The sequence below is a fragment of the Papaver somniferum genome, chromosome 1 (genome assembly GCF_003573695.1).
Source record: "Papaver somniferum cultivar HN1 chromosome 1, ASM357369v1, whole genome shotgun sequence".
Classification (NCBI taxonomy): Eukaryota; Viridiplantae; Streptophyta; class Magnoliopsida; order Ranunculales; family Papaveraceae; genus Papaver; species Papaver somniferum.
Window position 1 is genome coordinate 56739065 of NC_039358.1, and position 19779 is coordinate 56758843.

The following is a 19779-nucleotide window of genomic DNA, read 5'->3' on the forward strand; positions in this document are numbered from 1 at the left end:
ACACACGGGTAGCGTTGAGAGGGGTCTGGCTCTGGTACCATGTTAGAAATCCATGGGCCTAACTAACCTCGAAAATCAGCTTACAAGGTTAGGATTTCCCATGGCTTATTAAGCATGGATCCTAGGTTGCCCTAGGCGATGTGGTACTATTTAACAATCTTCACGTGCTTTCCACATTTATAACCAAAATAATCCCGAGAATATATATTGCCCTATTTTACTTCAAATTGACGATTTAGCACTACTTAATCAAATCAATCACCTATGCCAACCCTGTTTAGCCCAATCAAGTGCAACCCAACAAAAATATGTGATTGAATATCTCCCAAACTAGCCCAAAAATTGAACCTTAATTCTGCCAGTTGAAAGGAAAAATTTCCGCGAAAATCTATTTTTGAATTTGAGAAGATGGAGTGCACCTATCCATTCTGGGGGTCCTTTTAGCAGTTGTCCATGGGTACCTTTAGTAATTTTTTTGAGTTCCTTTCTCACTTTTTTGAGTCAATTTTTCCAGAAATCTTTATGTTCTAAAAACACCTACACACATTGAGACCCTAACAAGCAACAATAATATGTAACATTGGGACAAATAAGACACAAAAATGTGTTTATCAATCGCCTCCATATTATCCATCATTACACGCTTGCTTTCATATTTATCAAGTGGTTCTTCCAAGCACGACTCTCTGTGTATGTATTTTTTTTCCTCGCACGTGTTCTTGATCCCAGGACTCGTCATCTTCGATGTTATATACATGCTCTTTGCGATGTCTTTTTCCCCAGATATCACGATTTTCTTGTTCTAGGCTTTCGTTCCTTTTTTCCAGCTTGTGTATTCTCGTCCTGCAACTTTTGAATTTTTGATGTCTCCTTGGTCGTCAGTGTTTCCCCGGAGCCACTTGCCCTTGTTATTTAGGTTTACTGGCGTTTCCTGGTGTGTCCTCTTTTTCATTATCTTGCTTTTGCCCCTCGTCATTTTGCTTTTAGTTTTCAGTATCGGTATCCGTCTCGGATCCTCGGTAATTCTCATGCGACAATCTTTTCTGGTGCTCGCGCTTTTTCCTTGGCCTTTGCTTATACGTCTTCTTGTTAGATACTCTTTCTGGATTCATAGCGTGCTTTACTTGCGTACAGAGAAGAACAATTTTACTTTCACATGCTCGAGATAATCTCTTTTTGTACATGTTGTCCTAGATCAGAAACACGGTTAACATTTAAAGGCTATCTCGGCTCTTTTCCTCGTCTGATTTTTCAGACTCAAGACTGATTTTGTCTTCGTACCAAACCTTCTTACTTTTCTAGGTTGGTAGTTACAAAAGAAGCGAAAGAGACTCTGAAACATTAATGTAATTGCCTTGCTGATGTAGTACATAAGACTGAAAACATTCCCAAAACAGTTTTTTTTTAGGGACAAGGGAACTTTTTTCTGACCTCCGTACTACTCTTTTTAGTGGTCCCCTTTTAGAAGATGAGATTGGTTTTCTTTGGATAACTACCGTCCCTAGTTAGTAATTCGGGATTCGGCAAACGTATGGAACGGCAAACGTACGATTATTATACGGTTTTGTAAAATCCAGATTCGGTCCAAAATTCGGTCAACGGAACGTGATTCGTCAGTAATTCGGAACGGCATACGTACGTGTATAATTCGATTTATAAATGTGAGTTCGGCTCTGAAAATTCGGTATCTATATATAACAAATAATTTGTATTTATAAGGTCATAGACCAATTTTTATGCATATGTGTGAGTTATTTAAAGAAAAAATAAACTTAATATGATGATATTAATAATATATACAACATTAGTTATCCAAGAGGACGTCGTATGGTGGTTTAGATGCTTGGTTAGTGAGTTTGAGATCTCTCTCACCTTCACCTTCAAATCTCTTCAGTCGTTTTTGTTTCATAAAAATTACAACACGTCTAATATTCGGTCGTGTATGCTCGGAAGGCAGTAAAGCCCAAAAAGTGGAGTCCTTGAAAAGTAAAAGCTAAAGAATTTATGGCGAATTAAGCGGACGTATCATTCGGAATACGTAAAATTCGTGAACGGTTCGCGAATAATCCGGGAATGCCACATAATACGCGACTTGGGTTCGGAGTTGCAAACGTACGCGAATAAGACGGTAAAATTCGTGATACGGAAAAATTCGCGAATGATTCGTGAATCATTCGCGAACTTACTAACTAGGCTACCGTCTCCTCTTTTTAAGGGTTTTCTATTCAATATTCTTTATCAACAAATGAGATTTTGTTGCAAGATTTGAACTGGTTTTTCGCTAGATCTGAACTTTTGATTGAAGTACCAAGAAACTTTCAGATCTTTTGCTAATACTTCTATGAGAGCGAAAGAAAAACAAAGTGCTACAGTTTTGGCTTGGGATTTTAATAGATTCGAGTAATTAGCTTCTAACCTCTGATGTTCTTTTCGAACGTCACCAAGTTTCTATAATTTTCTTGCAAAGACTACAAACGACAATAGCCCGTGGAACTCAACAATAAAGGAGTGAAAGTATAAGAAAAACTTAAGCAAGGGATTATTTCTCACTGCTTACTCAACAGATGTATAAAAAAAGCTAGAGAAGAAAACCCAATAGCAAAGTAGAAAAAATCATAAGATAACAATAAGGTAAATGAAAATTATCGATCACAAGTTGTCAAGATCCAATTATTTCTAGCGTCAAATTGTAGTAGTAGTTATTTTTCTAGATACATAATAACATCGATCTGGACTATTGGACCAAATCGGAAGAATCAAAATGTAAGAGCTGCACTGAGTTATATAACTACGAAAGAATGAATGAACACAAACAGATAAAGTGGTTCGGTATTATCACCTTGAATCTAAAGATTTTACTGACAATGAAGAACTGGTTACACGAAGGAAAAGAGATATTTAGACTTCACAACAAACCTTAGCCTAGCTTCTATTCTTTCCAAACTCCCCCTCTCTTTTGAGATATCCTCAGTATTTATAGCAAAATATTTATGTATCAAACTTTGCTATTACATAAAACATCTTACTAGATGTTGTTTTTACTACGTGGCAATCTTATCCAAATTACATCCCCTCGTACGTGTGCCAGTTACTACTCGGGTATTCTTTTTCGAGCTCGCTGCTTCACTTGCTCGGGCATGCATTTCAGCTTTGGGTGTTGGGCTCGTGCCAGGAAGATTCGCTTGATCTTCTGGGCTCCCCCCTCTAACATACCTGGTCCTGTATTCTCGTTTTTCGCATTCAAACTCAACCGCTGATGCGGTCACTATGCTTTCCACGTGGTCCCCTCTGATGAGGGTGGTAGATATTTTGAAACACAGGTGGTAACTTTTAGGCGTTTATTGCATGCTTCTTGTTGCTATCATTGCGTTACTTCGGCACCCTGAGATTACTCCACGTAGCATTTAGATATTTTGTTATCACATGAACGACCAAGTTAGAATGGATTGCTTAATCTATTAGTGGTTCAGTTAGTTTTCTTATAATTATGCTGTAATTGAGCAACAATTTTAAGCCATCCATCTGCGCGAGCTATCCCTACATGAACAACTACATAAGTTGGAATGGATATCCAAAATTGATGTAGCTAGACAAGTTTTCAAACATCCATAGAAACAAATATATATTTATATATAACGTTTTTGTTACAGATACAACCATCATCCCATAAGATCTAATGCAATACATGCTAGTCTGACAATTCGCTTGTTTTTATTTGTTACAGTAGTCTATAGGTTTTTTCACCTGACTAATTTTCTAAAGTCTAGTAAGATCTCTTTCTCTTTTGCAGGCGTGTTGTAATAATTAACCAGTAGGAGCTAATTACACTTCGAATAGAACCTGCAATCGATTTCTTCGCTTGAATCAGTTCTCTTTAGCATCCAAAATCATAAGTTGCTAGTCCTTGAAGCTCTGGTCCATTGAGTCTATCGTTGTTTTCATAGCTGAAACAGGGAAAAAACTAATTTATTAACATGGTGCTGTAAAGTTACCAAAGATCCAGAGTACCATAATATTCCGTTTATCTGAAGCCAAAAATTACACTTAGATAAGGCATTTTCATGTATTGATCATTCAGCATCACATAAGCTGCAGACTAGACTCCCGCAAGTTTATTCCTGAATGACAGTCCCCTAAATGCTATAACATAGAATTGCCTTGGTTTGATTTTATGCCAAAGAAATAAAGATTCTCTTCTCCTCGGATTAGTAACAGCAGTCATATATTTTGAACAAAAGAAAACCCACTAACATAGTAATGCTCAGATTTACTAAATTAAGACAATAACACATCATGCTTTATCAGGTCGTCATGTGCAGTTGCATATTTCAAGTTACGAGTACAACATGTGTAGGTTCATATTTCAAGTTACGAGTCCAGCATGTGTAGTTCCATATTTAGGGTTACACAGAACACTGTGATTAGAATCACTCTATACAAACTACTATAGAGTGGGATACAAGAACCAGTCGAGCATTCAATGACAACTGTCCCGAAGAAACCAAAGAGAGACGGTATGTTACTGGCATGAGATTCCAGATGTTAAGACTCTATATGTAACATTGAAAGAAGACGACCTTAATAGATTTTCTGCAACTCTTTCATGAAATGAAAATGAATTTACTTTCTACATCTATCATTTACTGTGCAAATACGACACGAGTTTCACCTAACAAAATCTTTGGGTGGAAACAAGGGAATTGAATTTTCGTTACCTAAAAGTGGCGATACCTAACCAATATAATTAAGGTTTGTCTTCTGTCAACCACACCTAATACAACACATGATCTAGTACTACAAACAAACATGCTCATGAGGATCATGCTGAAGGGCAACGAAAAGGAAGCAGTAACAATAATACCTTTCAATGGGAAAACTTCCGAATGGGCCATCAATTGGAATTGTTCCACAAAGATCATTATGTGAAACATCACTGCAAAATGCAAAACTCACACAATTAGAATTCAAAAAATCGGATCGAAATTACACCCAAAATATAATGTTCCAAGAATCTAGTTTACTTACAACACTTTGAGGTTTGATAGTTTAGTGAGCTCCCTTGGGATAGATCCAGTCAATTTGTTATTGTTCAAACGCCTACATACAAACAAACATCAAAAATCCTTTTAAAACCAAAAGAAAATCTTAAAAACCTTAAAAACCAAAAATGAAATTCAGAAGCAAACTTACAAAAATTTAAGAGACTTCAATTTGGAAAGAGATTTTGGGATTTGTCCTTGTAAGTTGTTATCATATAAATCCATGCTAACAAGACTTTTCAAATCACCCAATTCCTTTGGGATTTTCCCATAGATATTATTCTTGTAAAGCTCCCTGAAACCAACCAATTCACATTAATTTCATTTAGTACTAGTACTAAATTAAGAACTCAAAAATAATTAGTCTTTGGAATACAAATCATAAAGAAAAACGCAAAGAGAGGAAAGAATTAATTACAAGTATTGAAGATGTTGAAGTTGACCAAGCTCAGGACCCAAACTACCAGAAATATTTGCATTACCCAAATCTCTGAAAAAAAATAATTATTCAAAAAGAGAAAGTGAGCAACAGCAGAAGCAGATTCCAGAGAAATGGAGAAAAGGGTTGTTGTTGTTGATTAATTCTTACAGTCTGATAACATGATTGTTAGAATCACAAGTGACATGAAACCAAGTACATGGATTCACAAGAGTTGGGTCCCAACTTTGAAGAACATTATTAGGATCAGACAGTCTTGTTCTTAAACCATGAAGTATATTCCCTGCAACAATCAAATTGAAAAAAATAAAGAAATCAACTTGCATCACCATTAACCATTTACAAACAGAAACCCAGACTTAAAAGAAAATCAATCAGGAAATCATAAAGAAGAGAGATTTTTTTGAATTACCTTCAGAATTGGTTGAAATTGTTGAAACAAAAGACAGAAGAAGAGTTACTAAACAAAGAACCAATCTGATATCCATTGCTCCAAGAAGAGATTTGAACCAGCAATGAAGAAGAAGATACAAAAAAAAAAGGTAAGAAAAGTGAAGTGCTTTCCTTTGTAGTGGTTGTTGTTGAATGAATTAAGAAGTCAATAAAAGATGAATGGAGTTCTAGTTGATGAGTAGAGTAGACTAGAAAAGGAGCATAGTGTAGTCAACAAACCCAATGAATTGAATGGAGTATGGGAAGGACTTTATGATTGTTTGTTTGCGGTGGAATAATTAATTAACGTGGCACTAAACAAAGTATGAAAACTCCTAAAAAGAGAGACAAGGGACTGAGTCATGTGTTCTACGGTCTTTCACGCGTGTCTCTCCAATCTCTGTTGTGGGACCCACTACAAGAGATAGTATATATTGGTATGATGAAGAATGGGGTTTTAAAGAAGAACGCGTTTGGTGTGTGTCTAATGATACACGCACGGACTGAGACTAATAAGAAATTTATTGGTTTTGTGCTCAGAAATTAGTGTGAAGGAAATAAATAGGATTGAATTCGAAAAATGTTGGCCGTTTAATAGGTATCCCGTGTCCGTATAAGTGAATTAATTGTATAACCCGAAAAATATTGAGGGGAGAGAGATATGAGTTTTGTTGTCAGAGAAAATAATTGAGATGAGCAGTAGTACTTGTAAGTGTAGTACAACTGTGCTGCTTGCTTTTCTCTGTGCAGTGTGTGAAAAAGTGATGGGATAGGATGATCATCTTTCACATCCATCCAACAATGACTACCCCTTACTTCCATGCTTGCTTGACAATCGAGGAGGAACCAAACCAACAATGTCTTTTCCATCTTCTCATTTGTACACAACTTCCGGCTATAAATCCACTAGGTAACTTCCCAGAAGCAGCTGCCTTGATACAGTCGCTAAACACAGAAGAATAAAGTTACAGCGTGATGATACAGTCGCTAAACAGAGAAACACAACAGTAACATGTAATGTAATGCTTTGGAAAGGAGATATTTTAAAACACGACTTCGAGTCATCATAGGATACTAGATTTTGTGCCCGGTCAGTTTCTCAAACTTGGTTAACCAATTCAATCGAAAATACAAACTACAAATACAATACATCATTGTCTCTTTCTTTGAACCATATTTTTTATTTGGTACAGCTCGGCTTCGCCTCGTCTCGTCCCGATATGATTTGGTAAAGCTCGGCTTCGCCTCGCCCCATTCCGATTTGATTTGGTAAAGCTCGGCTTCGCCTCGCCCCAGTCCCGATTTGATTTGGTAAAGCTCGGCTTCGCCTCGTCCCATTCCGATTTGATTTGATAAAGCTCGTCTTCGCCTCGCCAACTGGTTTGAAACCAAACCATAAATTTTTTACTGTAGAACTGATCTCCCAGTTCAATTGGAACAAACACAAAAAGGTTAACACTGTAAACTGAACAAATTATCCTTCGTAGCCATCTAGCCTATACAATGTTACACGTCGTTATAATTGTTGGTTGGCTAATTTTTGTTGTATAGCAAATTCGTCAAACTTAACCTTATCTGAGCAGGTTCTGAAAAGAAGCAATCTTAAAATTTTAAAACCATACCAAGTCTAACATTTTTCTTTAGCTCTTTCCCAAGGATTTTCGCTCTTCCGGTGCTCGAAGTCACATAATAACCCTGACCTCGGCTCACCTCTAACTTTTTCCTCACTCAATTGCACTGCCGCTTTCACAAAATGTCTTTAACCTGACCTCGAGCACCCTCACCTGTGATATAAATTGAGTAATCAAACAAAAAATGTGGGCATTAAAACATAAATTGTGCACATAATTCAAGCATCAGAAGAGGTAGCCTAAGATAAAGTAGTAAGGATGATAAGAATGAACCATTAAGCCAATTGTTGTCAGCAATACCTGGAGTATATGTGAAAAATTACCTGCAAAGATGGCGTCCCTTGTATAAGGTCGTTAACCTTGCGTCTGCCGTTGTCACTATAATTCCCATAACTTTGGTTTGACGCCTTAGCTTATTTATATCGACTTACTATAGTAAAAACTAATTGACCTTATGCATGATTATGTATAATTACCATCAAGAGGAAAACCAATAGAAGTTGGAAACTGTTTTAAGCAATAGAAGATTCCGACCAATAGATGCTAGGGGTTCTTCAGTTATTACTACTACACACATTATGTGTTCGTATACTAAATTGCCTAAGGACTTTGTACGTACAACTGCCACTGGTCAAGATATATGGCAAAATTCAAAGAGGAAGATCATTATATGCATGTACTTAAACTTCTAATGGTGCCATGATATGCATGACCACATATCTGAAAGAAGTGTCATTAGCTTTCGACAAAAAACTTCAACTGACAAAGTTTGTAGTAGCATATTAACTAATCAGGAAAAGAAGAAAAAAAATGAGGGCATCATCCGCTCAAACTATCAGTAATATCTAATTAAGGTAATACATGCAGGACACAATAGCTAAATTTACCTGCGAGAGATCAATGCGCAGGTTGTGTCATGTAGTCTCACAAAAATGAATATCGGCTCTTCACCAGTAAGTGTTGTTGTGGCCACCGTAGCTCAAAGTTACCCTGTTTATAGCAATCAAACCAAAATAGTTCTGAAAATCTGTAGCCATTCCTGGTGCCCTCAAAACTCAAAAATGAGCTAAAACCTAGATAACATCCATAAAACGTTGAACTGCTGCAAATGTTTGACAGGATAAACATTAAGGTAATTTCAGGAGAACTCATTTTCTTGATGAATTCAATTAATACTAACACAAATACTAAATTGTTTGATCCAGCATCTCGGGTCATGAATGGATTAAAAAATCACTGTCAAATCAGTTGAGCAAAACCAATACCCTATTATATGCACTTTGTATTCAAACTTACCTCTATTCCAAGCTTTTTCGCCTTTAAGTTGAGATCTCAACTACCTATGAGGAGGACAGGCACCGGAACTCAAGATTGCATGACAATCCAAAGAACCGTCTTGGGATTTTTCCCTTTCCCCTCCATGTTTAATTCGTTACACTACACATTAGTATTATGTTTGAGAAAACAAATACAAAATAGGCATAATTTTTTAAACAGGTGACATTAAAAAAATCTTTACCATATAATCTCAGATATATATGACCTTAGAGCAAGGGGCTCACAATCACTGGTAAATTCATGGTATTTGTTTTCAACTCTAAATTTTAAATATATACCAATTTCAATACCCAGTTCATTCATCACAGAGATAAGCACATTAGACAACAAAGTAATCTTCATGGGATTTTCATATACGATCAATGTGTTGCGAAAGGAAAAGGGAAAAAATAATGGGTCTTACCTCAAAAACAATTCACTCCTTACCACACAAACGTATAACCCATTTTTCAAATCTTCAATAAGAAAAAACAGCCTCAAACACCTAATTAATAACAAAGATGATTAAATGAGAAACCTCCAAAATTATGTACTCTACGTCTCTATCTCACGGAAATTTTTGTTCAGCACAATAATAACATAAAGACTATAGTTCTACAAAATGCTAAGTTTTGTAGCAGGAAATTTTTCTTACCTTTTCATCCATTAAGTTCATATTTATTCAATGTACCTCATTGGTTCTAAGGTTTCCAGACTTCCAGCTCTTTTTAAAAGCCTTTGCCTTTCCAACCTTTTGTAGGCATTATTGACAAAGATTGGAGTAAGTTCTGTGTATATGCCAGTGAACAAACAATGTCAACACATGAATTTCTTAAACATACAATGGAAATTATTACAAACTATGGACTTCTAATGCTTTTCAATCCGGTCCAACATATATAACATTCTGTTGTTTATCGAGAGCAGATAAAAAGAAAAGTCATACCTACAAAATAAAATAAAAGGGTTAGGGTTTATTGATTCAAAGAAACAAAAAGGCAGAAAGAAAAGGTTTCAGGCTTACCAATAGCAAAAATCATTCGTCTTGTTTACTTCGTATTAACCCTAAATTCGAAAATTAAACCCTAATCAATTAATCCAATTGAAATTCCCAGACCTAAAAAACCAAACCCATGTATTGATCAGAAAATGTTGCAATTATTATATCTTAAATCCATCACAACCCACCACTTGAAATCAAGCATTCAGGTATATTATCTATAAAAATGGAAGAGATTTGTGAAAGTAAAACAAAAATTAGGGTTTACGTAATTACTGCTCCAGAGGTTTTTATTTCAGTATTCAAAATCATTATATCACGAAGCTGTATCAAAATCTGTAAAATAAACCATTAGTAGATAATCAGAAGAAAAAAACGGAAAACGATGATGAACTAAACAGAGAGAAGTAGAACAGATAGAGGAGTGGAAGAAGGCCGCAGAGAAAATAGAAAAAAAAATTAATAGTGAGGAAGATAAAAGGAGAAGGAGATCAGGGAGAGGCATAAACTGTGAATGAAGAAAGAACTTACAGTTAGGAATACGCCTGCTTTTTTTGGTAAGAACAAAACCATTAGAGTTCAGGAATTGAACCAATATTAATCACCATTGTTAAGAAAAAATCGGTGCAGAGGAAATAGATGGATGATGAATAGGGTTAGGATATACCAAATGCCTTACGCAAAAAAAACAATAAGATAGTACCTGCAAAAAAATGAATAATTAAAACAAATCAATATTCATAGCAAAAAAAACGAAATCTAAAAGAAACAGTGAATGAAAGAAAGAGAGAAAGAGAGATGTTAAAACATGAGAACAGAAACATGAGCATGCCGCAGCCAAAACCTAGAGAATACAGAAGCAGAGATGAACTGCAATAAAAGAACCCTAACGTTCAACCTAGAGAAGAAAAACTAGGTTTGTTCCTAGCGTTTTTTTTCTTTTGGTTTCCGGATGATAAATATAAAAATTACTTTTTTTAGCAAAAAAATGCCTTGTTTTTCTCTTCTTTGAGGAAAAGTGGAATGGAGCAATTCTAAGAGTGGGTGACGGCCACCGTTCAACGTGGAGCCTAAGGAGCTTAGGATTTTAAAGGAGTTAGATGTGCAACTTGCATCTTTTTATTCCATGATTATTTTTTTATATATGAACTTGACGTTTGTGTGAATGAGAACTTTAGGCTTTAATGGCCATTTGCAGATGATTGATTGGAAAAAAGGTTAACTAGGTAGTGAGCAGAGATCCGTGAATATATTTTTATTGTACCGTATTAAATTTTATTCAACCGAAATATTAAAAGCTATGGTTTAAGTTTGATTCTTTATTGTACATACTTGAGCTAGTGGCGCAAGGGGTACCACTACCCTTCCGATTTCAATGCTAAATTTAAAGAATTTGAGTTCTGTGGATGATGTTGAGTTCTCTGGAGTACTAAAACAAAAGAGACGATGTTTGTAATGCTTTCTTCATCAACCTTTCCTCTTTTACTTGTTTTATAGTAACTAAGGTTGAATCTTCCCTGAACAGCATGTTGGTAGAATATGAGAAAGCGAACTAGAATTTATATAGTTTCAGCCTGGATTTGAATATTGGTGCATTGCGTAGTTCATTAGATCAGCTCCTACTGTTGCTCCCCATTCTCCATTATGTTCTGGATGTCCTCTATGGCCAACGTGGGTTCCTGCAAAGTCCAGACCAGTTAGTGCAATATAGTAGATAAGAGAGTCAGGGTCTTGTATAGTGCAAATATTTATGGTAATTCCAAATTTTCGTTTTAGAGATGAGGGAGGAGGGATTTGGGTATCTTCCTCTTTATTACAGGGAACATTGTTTAGAATGTGATCCTACAAGTGATGCACCCTGTTATAAGAGCAAAGATGTTGTTTAATGTTCATAGAGATATAACTAGCATTTAGCTGGGCGTGATTGAAGATGAAGTCACATCTAGCTTTCTAGATATACCAGCATTCAGTAGCATGAACAATGTTATTATAATTTGAGCAATCGTTGTTTAAATCAAACCAAGAGTTGAACCAATCCATGAAGGTGGTTTTAGAATCATATTAACCATGATTTGGTCCTGGTAAAAGCTGTCAGACAAAGGTGATTACATGACAACTTAAGGAAAGGTGAGTCATGGTTTCCTCCCCGCTATTACGTAACTTGCATATGAGTTCAATGTAATTCATTATGCTAACAGTCTATGCATTTGTGAGGATAATTCCATGAGCACATTTCTAATAGAATTTTTTGGATGACGGGAGCAATATCTATTTCCCAGATGGCATCCCAGTCCATGTGTTGAATGTCTGCATTACAGATGTCGATTTTTGCTTTGTAAAGAGATCTTACAGTGAACTTTCAAGCATCTATCAAATTTCAGTAAAGAGCATTGATGTCCCGCACGGCCGCGGGAGACTTCTCAATAAGCTAGCAGCTCCTTTCCCATTTGATGACCTTTCTGACTGTCCGATCAATTTTGGTTTAGTTTTTCCAGTGCAGCTACAGCTGGTAAACTTATATATTTTTAAACATGTACTTCTTAGTTTTTTATTTCATCATATGTCCTTAGTAGGCCATTGTAGTTTCTAAACAAAATTTTAAAACTGTATAATCGGGTGTTGATCGTGGTTTTTAGTTTAGGGATAAAACTGTAAAAACTCCATATATGTAGTCTATTTTCTGCAAAGAAGTAGAGCTGTCAAGAAGCTGATGAGCGTCTATACCTCTCTGCTTACATATGAACTGTGTAATTCAGTGTTTACGAAATTTATCAGAATAATATAAGTGCATGTAGCAACAATCCCAAATATTCTATGAATGTTATTTAAGCTCCCGTCTGCATTATTCACTAATGCAGGGATTGCTGAGTATTTATCCTATGTTATGTTCCCAGCTGAACTCTTAACATTGACATGATATGACAATTAATGTTCACTCTCAGCTGAGTAGCATGAATTTCCCGAAATGTCGGGATTAAGATGTGCATGAAGGTACTCAACCAGAGGCGCGCGAGATGTAATGACCCGTCCCTCCACCGATATGGTCCCCACTTAGCCACTACGGTTATCCAGCAGTGTGGGGTTTTCAATGGGCATCTCTGTGATAATCCAGCAGCAACTTCCCGGAAGGTCACCCATCCCTGGATTACTCCCGCCCGAGCAAGCTTAACTGCAGAGTTTGTTGCTAACTCTGAAGCCAATTGTGCTGAAAGGCCTCGGTATAATGTAGACGTTCCTTGCCTCTTGTGAGACCAGTATCTGGCATAACAACCCAGCATACTCTCTCTCACCCGATCTCAAGCTACCCGTCCCTAGTTGTATTCCAAGTTCAAGCTCGAGCTGAGTTTAACTCACTTACATATTTCTCGAAATATGTGTTGGTAAGCTTTCGCTTTAACCAAGTTCATCTTATATTCTTGACGAAAGTCAAAATATGATCATGTGAAAATCACCTGGTAACATCTTACATGATTTGTGTGAGACAGTCATTTGATGTAGACTCGGAATGTTTCGTATTGATCATTCGACTTGAAAATTGCTTCGAAGCTAATAGTTTGTGTGAGACAACTATTGTCGTCTTCTAATAATGTTTCAACGATTGAATTGAGAGTTTAGCACACTTAACCATAATTGGATTTAAGCAAAGTATGCGTACTTGCATATATGTTGATCCAAGACCGGAATGCAGTATGCATACTCGTATGCGTACTGGCGAGGTCAGGTAAAGTCCGGGAGCTAGAGTATGCGTACCTGTACGCGTACTGGAGAAGTCAGTTGAAGTCCGGGTACTATAGTATGCATACCTGTACGCGTACTGGATTCAACTGAAGCTTGGAAGTGTACAACAGTATGCGTACCCGTTTGCATACTAGCGAACACAGTCCAAGTCCTGCTACTTAGGTATGCGTACCCGTTTGCATACTTGAGTGGGTTATGTTCTAAAATTGGTTTGTTCATGAACTAATACATTTATATAGTAAGGAATGCAATATTTTGCAAACCATGTCTACAATGTTCATAAATTGATTCGAGTGAATCAAAATCGATTTTGCTTCAATTGTGTCTTGTATACTTCTATGAGAATATAAACAATTGAACAACTGTAGAACTAGTTTCATTTGAGTCATTTGAACTAGTTATGGTTAAGATGAATAAGGTTGATATAAAAGTGTTCATATGGCTAACTTCGGTTAACCATTGTTGAGCCAACAAAGGTGTACACGTTTAGGTACGGTTACTCATATCTAAATGAAGTCACTTTTCATTTGTGTGTAAAAAGCTAAGTTCGATCTAACGGTTGAAATATATTAGCTTGATTCTAATCAGGTTTTTATCTAACGGTGAATATTGAATGCTCTGTTACCAAGGTAACATTGATTGCAAACCCTGATTTGAAGACTATATAAGGAAGAACTCTAGCAACTGGAAAACCTAATCCCCACACCTCATGTGTGATAGTAGTTGAGACTAGCGTCGATTCTCCTTTAACCTTAGCTTTTTCTAAAGCCTTATAGGTTAACGACTTGAAGACTTCATTGGGATTGTGAAGCTAGACCCAACTATTTTCTCTGTAATTGCGTGTTCTGATCTTGTTGCTTTCTATCATGATTGAGTACTATCTTCTCTAATATTTGATCTAGATTTAATCTCCGATATGCAAGATAAAAAGTAGTCACAAATATCTTCGTCTCATCGTTTGTGATTCCACAATATCTTGTTTCGCTACCATACGATTAATATTATTGTTAGGAGATTGATATTTCTAGGTTGTTCTTCGGGAATATAAGTCTGGTATATCAATTGGTTCCTGTTCACCTTGATTTATCAAAAGACGGAACAAAACTCATAGGTATATCTGTGGGAGACAGATTTATCTATTCAATAGACTTTTCTGTGTGAGACAGGTTGTTTTATCAAGTCTTCGACTTTGGGTCGTAGCAACTCTTAGTTGTGGGTGAGATTGACTAAGGAAACAATGTTGGCAGAATCCGGCGTGGTTCTAGAGGCGTAAGGAACACGATTGTACCTTGATCAATGTGAGATTGGTTAGGGCTCAACTACATTCCAGTCTGGAGTTAACTTGGAGTAGGCTAGCGTCTGTAGCGGCTTAATACAATGTGGTGTTCAAATCTGGACTAGGTACCGGGGTTTTTCTGCATTTGCGGTTTCCTCGTTAACGAAACTTCTGGTGTCTGTGTTATTTTTCTTTTCCGCATTTTTTTTCTATATAATTGACATATCACAGGTTGTGCGTAAGTTCAATAAATTGTGAATCCAACCTTTGGTTGTTGATTAAATTGATTGACACTTGGATATTGGTTTTTGATATCGTCCAAGTTCTTTCTTATATTCAATTGAGCTCGCAAATACTTATTTGTTTGATTGCAGATTGAATTGAGAAATAGATATATAACTCTTTAATATACTTTTCTTAAGATTGAGTCTGAGTATCTAGTTGATTCTCTTGAAAGTATATTGGAGTTAGTCCATACATATTGCTAAGCGAAACATTGGGTATGGTTGTTAGACCCCCGCTTTTTCAATTCCTATCTATTCTTTATGGTATTTATGAAAGAAATTAATATATGTAGAGGATATTTTTATTTTAATTCATAAGATTAGGGACTTGTATAAAAATGCATAAGTTTGCCAGCTGTAGCTTCACTGGAAAAGCTAAACCAAAATGAATCAGACAGTCATGAAGGGCATCCAATGGAAGAGAAGCTGCTATCTTGTTGAGAAGTCTCGTGCGACTGCTCTCTAGTAAATCTGTCTTCCTCCTATGGATCAGTGGCAATGTCAGTGATACCCTTGGTTTCAATAGGGTTGAACAAGGTACTGATTTTCTTATTCCTCATTATCCATGAGGAGGTGAGTCACCATAATGATATTTTCAGGACAGTTGTCAGGTTTAGTCAGTAGGTTGTTGTATTCTGCAGTCCATTTGTCATCCCATATATTGATTCTTTTTTCATTTCTCTGTCTGCATTGATCTTGTATATTGTTGATACCCTCCATAATACCTTTTAAAATCCAAAGGTCACTAAACTTGGATTTGATGTCCATGTTAAGAATGTTTCTTCCTTGAAGGTACTTAACATCCATTAATTTGTATCAAAGGGAATCATTGTCTTTTTCCAGATGCCAACCAATTTTAGTGAGCATAACACTGTTGAAAATTTCCAAGTCTTTTGGATTTCAAATTGAAGTCCATGCTTTTGGGTTGTCAATGTCTTTACCATAGAAGAAATTCCTGTGAATTTTGTTTAGGTACTAGAAGGTTTGCTTTGGCAGCTTGAAACAGTTCATCTGGTAGATGCTAAAAGTAAAATTGACAGATATGCTGAGAGTGTACCTTCCCGCTGGATTTAGAGGACCATTTTCCATCTAGAGAGTATGAGTTTAATTTTATCCACATAGGGTTTGAAAGAGAGAATTTTGCATCTGTGAGTGAATAAGGGGGATCCAAGGTACTTATCATTCAAGTCCAGCATTGAACTTCTATGTTGTTGCTAATTAGAGCACTTAGGTGGTCATAAGTATTGTTGTTGAAGAAAACTCCTGACTTGTTAAAGTATATCAATTGGCCATAGGTGGAGCTGAAAATTTTGAAGATAACTATCAAGTTTTTGATTTCAATTTTGTTAGCTTTGAAGATCACCATTTAGTCATCATCAAATTAACATGAGGTGGTCTATGGAAGGAGCCCCTTTACACATATTTATTCCAAATATAAGATCAATTTCTTAAGCTTGAATGAGGGTTCTTGAGAGGGATTCTATGCAAAGGGGTCTCCTTATCTGAGGCCTCTGGAAGGTTTAAAGATTTTTCAGGTGCCCCATTGATCAGCACAACAGAAGACGTCGTAGATATACATTTGTGGATTTTACTATACTAGTGGTCATTGAAACCAATGTTCTTCATAATTTATGCAATAGAAAATCCCAATCAATTTTATCAAAAGCCTTTGACATGTCAATTTCCATCCTCGTGCAACCATTAACACCTTTCTTTCCCCTTCCAGATCTCATGTTGTGAATGATTTCATGAGTTATTGCAATATTGTCAGAAATTATTCTTTCAGTGATAAAAGAAAATTGGTAATGGGATATAATTGTATGCAGAAAAAGGTTTTATTCTTTGGGCTATGAGTTTGAAGATGATTATATAAGTGGTGTTAAATTCTTCTTTCAACGATAAAAGCAGATTGGTAAGGGGATATGATTTTATGCAGAAAAGATTTTATTCTTTGGGCTATGATGAGTTTGGAAATGATTTTATATGTGGTGTTGCAAAGACTGTTGGGATGATGGGTTATCAATTTTGGGAACGTGGCATCTTAACGTAAAGTTTAACTCCTTTAATATGTTCCCAGAAAAGAAGAAGTTTTGGACCATTTTGAGAATGTCCTCCCCTACTATGTTCCAGTTGGATTGATTATTTTTTCTGAGGGAAGCCATCAGGGCCAGGGATTCACCCACCATCCTGAAGAGAGTGCATTTGATTTCATGCATGTCTGGAATTCTGTTTAGGGTATCATTGTCACGAGGGGAGATGGTAGTTGGTATGAGATTGATGATGTCTGGGTTTATAACATATCTCTCAATAATTGTCATTTTAGATAAATAATTGGTGAAACAGTTGGCAACATCTTTAGTATTTGTAATCCAGTTGCCTTTCTTATCTGGATAGACTCAATGCTATTTATTTTGGATCTTCATTTGGTTGATCTATGAAAGAATTTAGTGGTTCAGTCCCAAGATTTATGTGTTGATCTCTACTTTGGTTTTCCAAAATTTCTCTCCAATGTCCAGCCATTCAATGACCTTTTTCCTAGCATCCTTTAGCACTTGACATATATCATGCAGTCTTCAATGTTAGTTTTGATGTTGCTATAAATCTACTTGTTCTAGACTTTGATGATGAGCTTGATGTCCTTTTGTTTCCAAGCTATAATGAAAGCATCATATCCAGAGAGATTTTTTCTACAAAATTCAACAATGATTTTTCTGCACTCCCCGTTATCTAGTCAACCCCCAAAAAACTTGAAGGGTATTTTGCCACTTTTCCAGCGGGGATTGGTGTTCAGCAGGATGGGGTGATGATCAGAGCCAATGTCAAGCATATTGGATATGGTGGTGTTAGGGAATATTAACAACCAAATTTTAGAAGCTAAACCTCTATCTAATATTTGCTCAGTAAGAGCAGAACTTGATCTCTTCTTGGACCAAGTGAAAGGACAACCAATAAATCTAATGTCTATAAGATCCATATCATTAATTTTATTGTTAAATATACTTGCCTCAGTAGATTCTATTAGGTAAACAATTAATTTCTCTACGTCATGAAAGATTAAGTTGAAATCTTCAGTAATCATCCAAGAAATATTATTAGTGAGAGAATTATTTTCTAGCATCCTCCGGGGCTCGTTTTTTTTCCAGCCAAATCATAGGGACTGGCATAATTAATAACCAGTATATAACCAAGGGGGATATGAGCAGAGGTGACAATAACATTGATATCGTTCTGAAAAAGCGGGGGTCTAACAACACCACCCAATATTTTGATTAGCAATCTGTATGGACTAACTCCGAAATACTTTGCTAGAGAATCAAATAGACAATCAGACTCAATCTATATAGAAAGTATCTTAAGGAGTTATTATCTCAATCTATCGATTTGATCTTTACTCAAGCAAATAGAAATCTGCGAGTCTTTATCAAAGATAGATAACTTGGACGGTACCAAAGACCAGTGTCCAAGGATCAATCAACTACAATCAACAACCAAAGGTTGGATTAGAGAAGTTGATGATCACGAACGCACAACATGTATTATTTTAATTATATAAAATATAATGCGGAAAAGAAATAACAAAGACACCAGAAGTTTTGTTAACGAGGAAACCGCAAATGCAGAAAAATCCCGGGACCTAGTCCAGATTGAATACACACTGTATTAAGCCGCTACAGACACTAGCCTACTGCAAACTAACTTCGGACTGGACTATAGTTGAACCCCTATCAATCTACCACTGATACAAGGTACAGTTGTACTCCTACGCCTATGATCCCAGCAGGATACTGCGCACTTGATTCCCTTAGCTGATCTCACCCACAACCAAGAGTTGTTGTAACCCAAAATCACAGACTTGATAATAAACAGATCTATCTCACACAGAAAAGTCTATAAAAGGATAAATCTGTCTCCCATAGATAAACCCTAGGTTTTGTTCCGTCTTTAGATATAAAATCAAGGTAACATGAACCAATTGATAATCCGGTCTTATATTCCCGAAGAACAGCCTAGATTAATCAATCACCTCTCTACAATCCTTCCTGACTACACAAGCGGATTGTCGAGGAATCTTAACAGTGAGACGAAGATGTTTGTGACTTCTTTATCTTGCCTATCAGAGAACTCTCACGATCTCAAGCCAATCAATCGATTGTACTCGTACGATAGAATATGCAAGATCAGATCACACTACTACGATAAAGTAGTATCGGTCTGGCTTCACAATCCCAATGAAGTCTTTAAGTCGTTAACCTGATTTTAGAGAAGAAAGTCAAAGGTTAATAGAGATCGACTCTAGCGGGCGCACTAGTAGCACACAGACGTGTGGGGATTAGTTTTGCACAATGCTAGATGTCTGATAGGCTTTCGGGATTGCCAATATGTAAATAATCGCAATCGCACGGTGTCCAACTAGCAGACAGAGGCAAGTACGGGTCCTTCCCACAAGGAGCGGTGGAAATACTGTAATCAATATCTCTAATAATCAGAAATGATGTTTTTCAGATTTTAATAATTGTGAAATGTAAAATGAAATAATAAAATTAAACTAATAAAATAATATCAATGAGAAAGTTGGTAACCAAGGTTTATAATATCCACCACTATTTCTAATTCAATTACTGA

General features: G+C 36.3%; 1 protein-coding gene across 1 annotated transcript; it reads right to left on the reverse strand.

Moving 5' to 3' along the window:
• Positions 1-3595: 3595 nt before the first annotated feature.
• On the reverse strand, positions 3596-6151 carry LOC113287685 (leucine-rich repeat protein 2-like). The gene is made up of 7 exons (XM_026536509.1): positions 5891-6151; positions 5629-5761; positions 5458-5529; positions 5191-5334; positions 5026-5097; positions 4862-4933; positions 3596-3944 (listed from the first exon to the last, which is right to left on the reverse strand). Exons 1-7 carry the CDS (start codon positions 5964-5966, stop codon positions 3875-3877), a joined length of 639 nt encoding a protein of 212 aa, XP_026392294.1. The 5' UTR covers positions 5967-6151; the 3' UTR covers positions 3596-3874.
• Positions 6152-19779: the final 13628 nt, after the last annotated feature.

What these genes read in the sequence shown, in the direction of transcription:
- LOC113287685 (XM_026536509.1), bottom strand. Translation starts at nt 5,966, where the DNA reads ATGGATATCAGATTGGTTCTTTGTTTAGTAACTCTTCTTCTGTCTTTT. An exon ending in CTATCAAACCTCAAAGTGTT is followed by an intron (nt 4,934 to 5,025) that starts GTAAGTAAACTA and finishes TGCATTTTGCAG; the next exon opens with TGATGTTTCACATAATGATC. An exon ending in GGAAGTTTTCCCATTGAAAG is followed by an intron (nt 3,945 to 4,861) that starts GTATTATTGTTA and finishes TCCCTGTTTCAG; the next exon opens with CTATGAAAACAACGATAGAC.